The sequence below is a fragment of the Myotis brandtii genome, unplaced genomic scaffold (genome assembly GCF_000412655.1).
Source record: "Myotis brandtii unplaced genomic scaffold, ASM41265v1 scaffold1704, whole genome shotgun sequence".
In the NCBI taxonomy this organism is placed as follows: Eukaryota; Metazoa; Chordata; class Mammalia; order Chiroptera; family Vespertilionidae; genus Myotis; species Myotis brandtii.
In genome coordinates this window covers 38,837-48,559 of record NW_005356277.1, presented here as the reverse complement: position 1 = coordinate 48,559, position 9,723 = coordinate 38,837, and the positions used below count along the sequence as shown (strand labels likewise).

The following is a 9,723-nucleotide window of genomic DNA, read 5'->3' as shown; positions in this document are numbered from 1 at the left end:
TGTGACTCAGGCAAAGGATTAAAAGGGTAACTATTGTGAAATATCACCAGAGATCTCTCCATAATAAACTAATGTGTTAAGGGAAATGACTTTCAGAGCTTTATCCATACTGGAGGAAAGAAGTTCCTCTTATATCCAGCTTCCTCAATCTTCCTGTCTTATCTAAGTGGGAAAAGAGTTCCTGATTCAATACATTGAGCTTGTTGTAGTCAGAGAAAGAAAGAAAGAGAAGGCTGGGGGAAAAAAAGGAAGACCTCTGTAGAAATCCTTGTGAAGGCCAGAGCTCTGAGAAACAGACCCAGTAACATCTCAGGCCCTTCTAAGATTTAAATTAGAAGATTATTGTATGCTTCTCTCCTCCACATGTCATGCCTTAGCACCAATCTAACAGGGTTCCAATATAATAAGTAATAAATTACTTTTTAACTAAAGTTGAACTAAAAGAGCTGAAAAATACAGATTTTTTTTCCTAAGGAAAAGTACAAGAGGGGAGTAGAGAACAAGAAAATATCTTCTCATATCTATAGCTAGAGTAAACACAATCCAACTTCTAATCAGATTAACAAATATCCTCATGCTAAAAGAACATTTACCTACTTCTTATTGCCCAATAAAACATGCCTTAATTTGAACAAAAATCACAAAGGAAAAATAAAAACATACTTCAAAGAGACAAAGTAATTTATTATAAAGAGAATAAGATATACTTCATAATATGTAACTATCAAATGGAGACATTAAGTATCTATGAAAAATATGATAAGACTCTAATGTAAATAGTAAATGTGAAAATAACTGATGGACATTGTAAATAGAGAGAAAGAAACTCTAAGAATCAAAAGGACATGATAGAAATGAAAACAAGAGCAACACTGTAATAAAAATAAACAGTGTCTTTTGATGAGCTCATCAGTAGACTAAAAAATAAACATAATAAAGAATAAATCAACTTGAAGGTCAGTTAATAGAAATTTCCCAAACTGAAATGCAGAGGAAAAAAATTAAACACACAGAACAGCACATTCAAGAACTATGAAACAATATGGAATGGTGTAATATATATGTAATTTACCAGAAAAAAAGAGAAACAAATCAGATGAAACATATGAACCAATAATGGCTGAGAACTTCCATAATTAATGATTGAAACCAAACTATAGATCCAGGAATCCCATTCAACATCAAGAAGAAGTAATACCAAAATACTAGTAGATGCATCTAGTCAAATTGTTAAACTGAAGAAACCAAAGACAAATAAAATCTTGAAAGAATCCTTTCTTGTGGAGGGAACATTTACCAGTAGAGGAACAAAATCAGAATTATAGCAAAATCCTCCTCAGACATAAGGCAAGGAAGAAGAGATTAAAATGAAATATTTTAAATATTTAAAGAAAAAGAATCACCAACCTAGAATTTCATATCCAGTGAAAATAGTCTTCAGATTTTAATTAAGGGAGATAGGCAGATGCAGATTTTATCAAACCAAAAAAAAGAAAGACAAAAGGAAAAAAGCAATTCATGCAAGCATTCAAGCTAGCTGACCTGCCCAGAATGAAATGTTGAAATAAGTCCTTCAGATAAAAGGAACATTATATGTCAGAATTTTGGCTCTCCATTAGGAAAGGAAGAGTGTCAAAGAAGGAATAATAAAGGTAAAATATTGTCTTATTTCTTTAAATCTTAATTGATCTAAAAAAAACACCCTTTTATCTAAAGCAATAAAAGAAACAATGTTCTGGTGATTATTCCACATGAATAAGTGAAAGAAAATCACATTACTTGGGAAAAGAGGGAGGAATTGGGAATACTTTGTGTATCAGATACTTGAATTACAGGTGAGTGGTATAGATATATTTGAAAGTAGATTAAGACCAGTTCTAAATGTACAATGTAAACTCAAGGCCAACCAGAAATAAACAAACAAACAAACAAACAAACAAACATATATATCCTATATAATAAAGAGCTAATATGCAAATGGTCATCGTGCCCTCCTGCCCTCGCGCCGGGCTTGGGTCTCACATGATTTTGAGGCGCATGCGGGAGGGTAGGGACTTGACTCTGGGTCCTGCGGTGTGCCCCAGACTCTGACAGGAGGGAGATTTTCATATACATTTTACTAATTTTCTTTCATCTCTGACACTTCTATTATAGAGAAAGGGCAAATGGTAATATTAAAATATTTCCTCTAATTAATTCCCTTTTAATGTGCACAAATTTTGTGCACCGGGCCTCTAGTATGTATATAACACCCTAAAGGAGATAAAATAAAACAATACAAAATTCTCAATTAAAATTAGAGAAGGCAGCAAAATGGGGTGGAATAATATAGGAGTGAAATTAAGAAGTCCTAAAGGCCTGATTCTCACATATCTAGAATTACATGAAGATTTCAACTTGCCAGAAGTTTTTCTCAAAAATGTAACCCATTCAGCCCTAACTGGTTTGGCTCAGTGGATAGAGCATCGGCCTGCGGACTGAAGGGTCCCAGGTTCGATTCCAGTCAAGGGCATATACCTTGGTGCGGGCACATCCCCAGTGGGAGGTGTGCAGGAGGCAGCTGGTCGATGTTTCTCTCTCATCGATGTTTATAGCTCTCTATTCCTCTCCCTTCCTCTCTGTAAAAAAAATCAATAAAATATATTTAAAAAAATGTAACCTCATTCATTAATTCATTCTTTTATTCAGCAATTGCATACCAAATACCCAATAAATGGAAAGTGTTACATTCAGAAAAGGGAATGTAATAGTTAAGAGATAAAGAATACCTTTTCTCATGAGTATTTTATTTAATGGAGTGGGGATTTTTAAAAAATACTCATAATATCATTGTATTTCAGAAATATTCATCACCCCATTTACCAATAATTCTTTCTCCCACACTCTCAGGCAAAGCATTATGGACATCTTTATACATTTGTAAAGTTCCTAGTTATTCTTTTGATTCCTTTTTCATTTAGAATAGAATTTCCCTTCTTGAGCCTTAAATGATATGAACCTTTCCTCTAAAACAGAGGTTGTATCTTAGTTATATTTCTATCTCCAGGGTCTACTACAGTACTTTCAACAGGGTAAGTATTAAACAAAGCTTTGTTCAATAAAAAATTAGTAAATGAGAATGTGGTTACTTCTCCCCATGAATGATAACTTCATCTGGAAGATGGTAGTCTCTATTTCTAGTTTTTCTCTTGACTATGGGACTCATTGTAAGTTCAGTGGCTCATTAAACAACTAAGATTAAAATTTCTCCTGCCTTCTTTCTAGAAAAGACTTAATGATCTTGAGGGTCTCTGACGCCAGCGCCATCTGACCGGAAGAGGCGTAGCATCCTTAATCGGATCTGCTTGGTCTTAATGGTGTAAACCACAGGATTGAGCACTGGAGGTGTGAGAAAGTGAAGATAGGAGAGTAGTACACGACTGCATGGGGAAGCCCACCTCCCAAATCTGTGAATCATGGACAGACCAATCATAGGTGTGTAGAAAAGCAGCACAGAACAGATGTGGGAGACACACGTGTTGAGGGCTTTGAGGCGCTCTGTCTTGGAGGCAATGGACAGCACTGTGTGGAGGATCAGCCCATAGGAGAGGACGATGAGCACTGCGTCCACACCCAGCGTGGAGAGCACTACGAAGAGACCATAGGCGCTGTTGATGTGGGTGTCAGCACAGGCCAGCTTCATGACATCGGGGTGCAGGCAGTAGGAGTGGGAAAGCAGGCGGTTGCGGCAGTAAGGCAGTTGCTTCAGCATGATGGGGGCTGGGATGTGGAGACCAATGCTGCGCACCATGATGGCCAGGCCCAAGCTGGCAATGCGGGGACTCGTGAGGATGGTGCCATAGCGCAAGGGGTTGCTGATGGCCACAACACGGTCAAAGGCCATGGTCAGCAGCACAGAGGACTCCATGATGGAGAAAGTGTGGATGAAGAAGAGCTGGGCCAGGCATACATCCAGGGCTACTTCCCTGAGACCCAGCATGTAGATGGTGAGCATGGAGGGCAGTGTGGAAGCAGATAGCCCCAGGTCAGTTACCGCCAGCATGGACAGAAAGTAGTACATGGGCTGGTGCAGGGAGGGCTCTGACCTCACCACCCACAGGATCAGGCTGTTCCCTGTCAGAGATGCCACGTACATGGCACACAGAGGGATGGAGAGCCAGATGTGCACAGCTTCAAGGCCTGGGAGGCCTGTTAGGAAGAAGGAGGTGCTGGTGTAGTTGGAGTCTGACATGATGACCTGGAGGGGGAGTACTCCAATCAGATGTGCATTCACAGGGCCTAGAATCAAAGGAGTTTCTCTATCAAAACCTGTTCTATAACCCAAGACATTAAATTCCCCAAAATGTTATTCTGATAATCATGGCCTTATAATCTGCCCAAGTATTTTTTCTAGTTCATACATAAGGAATCTTTTTAAAAAGATGTATTTGAATCATTAAAAGAAATCTTGCAAACATATAAGTCTGTCTCAGGAGCCACTCAACACAATTTAACCCCAAATGAGAGTTTGAAACACAGATCTTGAAAGGGACTAAGATAGATTTGTTCCCCAGGCTACATTATAAATTTTGGGAAATGGACTCTAGCTTCCAATATAGTTAGTGTGCCTGATCTGGAACCAGAATCAAGGTTTCTCACTTCCTGTAAGTTTCTCCTTCAAATGCCTTTTAATAGGCGCTTCTGCATTATGAGGAATCTGAGAATTTTGCATAGAGGTATCTTTCATAATTAAAAGAATACAAAATAATCCCTCTTTTTATCTCAACCACCTGTGTAAACATACAAATTCTTATCACACATATAATTTAAAATACAAAGCTATGGAAAAAAATAAATTAGACATTTATATAAATACAACTCATTCTCTAATGTACCTGGTCATGTGGAACATTTAATAGAATGATTCTTAACTTACAGAATATTGAACAGGTATTTCGAAACTATGGATTACTCTTCAGTATTATTCTGATGAGAATGTAGAAACTAGAAAAAAAGACATGTATTTGCCAATGAATCAGTACTTAGATGCACTGGAGAGTAAAGTAGTCTCTAGTCTAGAGAAATACAATGAACTGTTGACAGATTTTCTGTCTTCCTTGAACTTTGGCCACTTTTCATATCCTGTCATCTCAGCTACCCCCTTATATTTAATACATTTTTAATTCTCTGTTCCTTTTTGTTTTTGAGAACACAATAAAGACAATTCAATTTAAAAACTTTAAATCTTCCTTCCTAATTAAAAAACAGAGGAAGGAGATTTCTTGAAATTTCCAGAAATACAGAACATTAAGGAATAATAACAACAGTAAGGACAATTTATTTTTAAAGAATCTTATTTAATAATATATTTGGAGGTGTTTTGTGTTTTTTTATAGAAAACATTTTTTTTCTTTATTTTGTCATCTTTCCTTTCATATATCTTGTGCAGTGCAATCCATTATTCTTCTCTTTGTGAACAGGTCCACATAATTATGAATTCTGTCACCTATTTCTGCAGGTAAACATGGGCAAGTGTAATTCATTACTGTTGTAATTCATTACCATTGTATTTCATGTAAAGCTCTTTTTTTAAAATTTTGTTTTATTGCTTAAAGTATTACAAAGAGTATACAAAACATTTTCACTTAGGTAATTTTAAATTCTCTAAACCCTTAGAGGTTGGCGGATCAGTTTTCCAGATTAATTGTTAAGAGCTCAAGTACTGTATATAACTTTGCTAAAGTCTCATGGATTATAAAAGGAGAGTCCAAGACTGCAAATAATTTTGACCCAGTGATTTTGTATTCTGGACATTGTTGTTTGTAACTTAAGATAAATGTCAGCTATTAACCAACAGACTCAAGACACAAGCTTTATCCTTAAATCAAAGCAAACTATAAACACCCATGAATTTCTATTTTTAAAAATTTCCTATGTAATGGCCACTTCTGATTTTCCTCTTATTCTCTACTTCAGTCCTTTCAGAATTAAACTGTCCTAGTCACTTAGATTCTGATAATAGAACTATTAAAAAATTAACAATAAGATCCCCCAAATAAGGAGTCTATATTATTTCAAATATGTAAAAAAATACAATGTGGAAAGAGAAAGGGGTGTTATTTTAGATTGAGAGTTTAAGTTATAGCTCTGTGCGGAGGAAGTAATGGAGAAAAAGCAAAACAGTAAGAAGGTGCAAAACAGTTAGAAATTTGTAGGTGCATGGGTGAGTGAGTGAGTGAGTGAGTGACTGGTAGGGAATGTATAGAGATGAATCAGGAAAAATTTCAAGTTATCAGCACAAAAGTTAACTAGGAGATAGGTATCTGTTATAGCTGGAATCATGATAGAAATAAGAGAGTTGAGAACAAAGACAACCTCTAGAGCTAACACAATCACTTAAGAAAACTGCATTGTACCTGACTGGCGGGTTGGGGATATTCTCTTCGGTGCTGAATATACTATATCTAGTGGCACTGGATTATAAGAGGAGGGCCTGGGCATCAGCAACTGAATCAGGATTCTGGAATTGAAGCCCAGCATTTGACAATTTAACAAGCCCTCCAGGTGATTCTAATCCAAACAAAGATCTGAGAATCACTGCAGTACATGGGAAGGTATAGTACTGCTTTATAAGGAGAAGTGAGCAATGCTGTTGCAGGCCCATTAAAGGAAGAAAGTAGAAGATAAGCAAAGGTAATAAATTAAGAATAAAGGAACACTCTTAGATAAAAATTTTAAGAAAAGGTGCTAACCTCTGAGATGAGGCCCCAATGACGCTCATTCACAAGCACAGATTCTTTCATTAGGATTTATCAAATGATCTTACCGCAGATCATTAAAGACCACTAAGCATATGGTAATTATAATAAAGACACTATTTTTTCCTTATAATTTAGCGTACAAAGTAAAATATTTTTAATAAAGTAACCTGTAAGTTAGCTAAATTCTGATTCCTTAGGAAATTGGACAAGTTGTATTGTCTCTTCTACATACAAATTTATGGATTTTTATTCAGTTACTGATGGAGCAACTGTGAAATAAGTTGAGGAAATGTTAAGAAAAAAACCACAAAAAACATTGACTGGGAAGAACCATGCATTCAAATTGTCTGAATGTTCTTTGTGAATTCTCCATCCTACATTCACCCTATACTGTCACTATCTGTATTTTAATTAGAGAAAAAAAACACACAACACATTTCTTTAACAAACTGAAAGATTTCTCACTTTACCCATCAATTTCAATGAATATCCATAGTGTAAGCAGAGTCAGAATTCCTGACTTCAGTTAACCTATCATTTGAGAAAATGGACCTATAAAAAAAGGCATTGAGATGTTCACCTATGTGAAGAATATTATTTTTGTACATATTGCACTAAGTTGACTGTCTAGAAGAGGAAGTTTCATGAGTATATGTGAGATTGTGTGATTTTTTTTTTCATTTTTCAATTTCTAAGTAACACTTGAGTGAATGGATTTAGTTTTAAGAAGCAGAAGAATATAGTTGAGAAGGCAAGGCATCTGTTTTTGGTCCTGACTTCAGCACAAAAACACTGGGATAAAATACTTAGACAGAATTTGGGCTTAAGCAAGAGCTATTTTTCCAAAATTTCAAGAATACACTATGAGCTACTTCCTTATTAGAACTATTTATTTTGGCTTGTCAGCAGAATTTCCATCAGGTGTAAACCTGTGGCATCATAGCAAACAAAGTGGGACACCATGCTGAATTTCCTAACACGGATGTCTACTTTCTTTGGCAACCGCGTTAGGATTTCAGATCAACAGCATTAAGAGCCAATATTCTGCCATGATAGTAATATGAAATAATAAGAGAATGGGTTTCATGTTCCCAAAGGATTCTCCTCTAGAACTATATCCATATACTCACATAAACCATGCTGATTTCAATTTTCCCATCCACTGAATATTGAAAATGGGTAAATTGTACTAATTTTCATAGCATACCAATTTTATCAATGCAATTGATGATAAAATATGATAGTGGCAAGACTTGAAGAGTTCCTAGTATTCTGCAAAGTACTTAAAATGTAAATAATACTTGTTAATATTTGTCTTAAAGTTACTTACTATGATCAAAATGCAAGGAGTTTTCTCAAAGATGATTCTTTAAAGATTTTGAAAGATTTGCAACTAACCTTGATTACCCTGGGTTTATCAATTCACATCATCATTCTGCTACCTTCCATCTTGCAAGAAGAAACAGACTGTCTTTTGAAACTGTCTTCACAAATGAGCAACTCCCTATATTATTTGCTTCTCAAACTTTTCATCTCAGCTTGTCTACCTTTGAGAGGAATAGAATCATCTTCCCAGAGCCTTGGGTGCACCTGTATCAGTCTGTATTTAAGGCAAGGAGAACTTTTGTGATGTGTTACCAGCCCATTATAATTGCCCATGTTTTTATCTATTTTGCCAGCACAGTTGAGGAATAATTCAGGAAACTCATCCAATAGATCTGAAGACCCCCTTTTCTTTCTCTAAATATTTAATATACTGTACTTAACTCAAAACATATTATTAACACTATTTTTAAGTGAGCACTAACAAGGGGCAAATATGGCTTTACCCCTTTCCTCTCCAAACCCTATGTTATTGACTCACCCACAAGGAGAAAAGAGCTGAGAACATTTCTCATCCTCCTCCAGGTTACAATGGAAGGGAATTTGCAATGAAGAGTGATTTTACAGCAAATCAGCCAATACTTGGATATTATCCCTTGATGAACATAACAGGCACCATGGGCTTTGGGGCAGCAACTGCCTTTAACCATGTCACTGCCAAACAAGTTTTATAATGGGCTATAAAGAAACCCCATTGTGATTGGAAATCCTTTAGCCCTGTCCAAGTCTGTCTCAGTTACTGAGTACCCTTATATTGTGTTTAAAAAGTAATCGGCTGTTTGTGAGTGCAAGCTTCAATATCAGAAAGACCTGAGTTGAAGATGGTCCCCACTGGTAATTATATAAGTTGCACAAGCTCTTTGAGCCTCATTTTTAATGTCTGTAATATATAATAGTACTACCATTGGGAGATTATAGATATATGTTTAACAACAAATGGCCCTGAAATGAAAATGTGTGGGTTTGAATCTCAGCTCTGTCACTTAATAGCTCTGAATGTTTGGGCATGTTCTTTAACTGCTCATTGACTCAGTTTCCCCATCAGTGAAATGGGCACCAAGAAAGAAACTAATGCACATCATTGTGAGAATTAAATGGGGTACTACATTAAAAACCTTATAACAGCTTGTCAATACTAAAGTAGTTATTAGTACTTTATTATTATAAAACACCTGAGTTGATGCTATTCAATATATGTAAATATATAATTCCTGAAAAATTACACATTAAATACTTAATAAATTTTATTGTTATTATTATGTTCATATAAATGCAGCAAAACACCCTTTTTATTGTTGCAACAGAAATAATAAAAGTTCAGTAAAATGAAGGACTTTCAACTTTGAGGATATATCTCTGTAGTTAAATAGAAATCACAATTTTAGCCATGGCATTGAAAACCAAGGCAGGCAGCTTATGTCCTACAAAAATAATGTTTTATAAAATTATTTTGTTTCACAATATAAATGGAAAAACAAACAAACCCTGTTCGTTCTGGGTGCACTTATTTGTTACACCCCTGAGTATGAATGAAAGAAAATAGGGAGGCCCCATCTATAATGGATATAGAACATATTCCAACAAATAACTCTAATTCTAG

The 9,723-nt window shown here is 35.6% G+C and overlaps 1 protein-coding gene across 1 annotated transcript; it reads right to left on the bottom strand.

Moving 5' to 3' along the window:
• Positions 1-3,271: 3,271 nt before the first annotated feature.
• LOC102247625 (olfactory receptor 51G2) lies at positions 3,272-4,231 on the bottom strand. The gene has a single exon (XM_005863043.1). The coding sequence runs from the start codon at positions 4,229-4,231 to the stop codon at positions 3,272-3,274; it is 960 nt and encodes a 319-aa protein (XP_005863105.1).
• Between the last annotated feature and the right edge of the window lie 5,492 nt (positions 4,232-9,723).

What these genes read in the sequence shown, in the direction of transcription:
- LOC102247625 (XM_005863043.1), bottom strand. Translation starts at nt 4,231, where the DNA reads ATGTCAGACTCCAACTACACCAGCACCTCCTTCTTCCTAACAGGCCTC.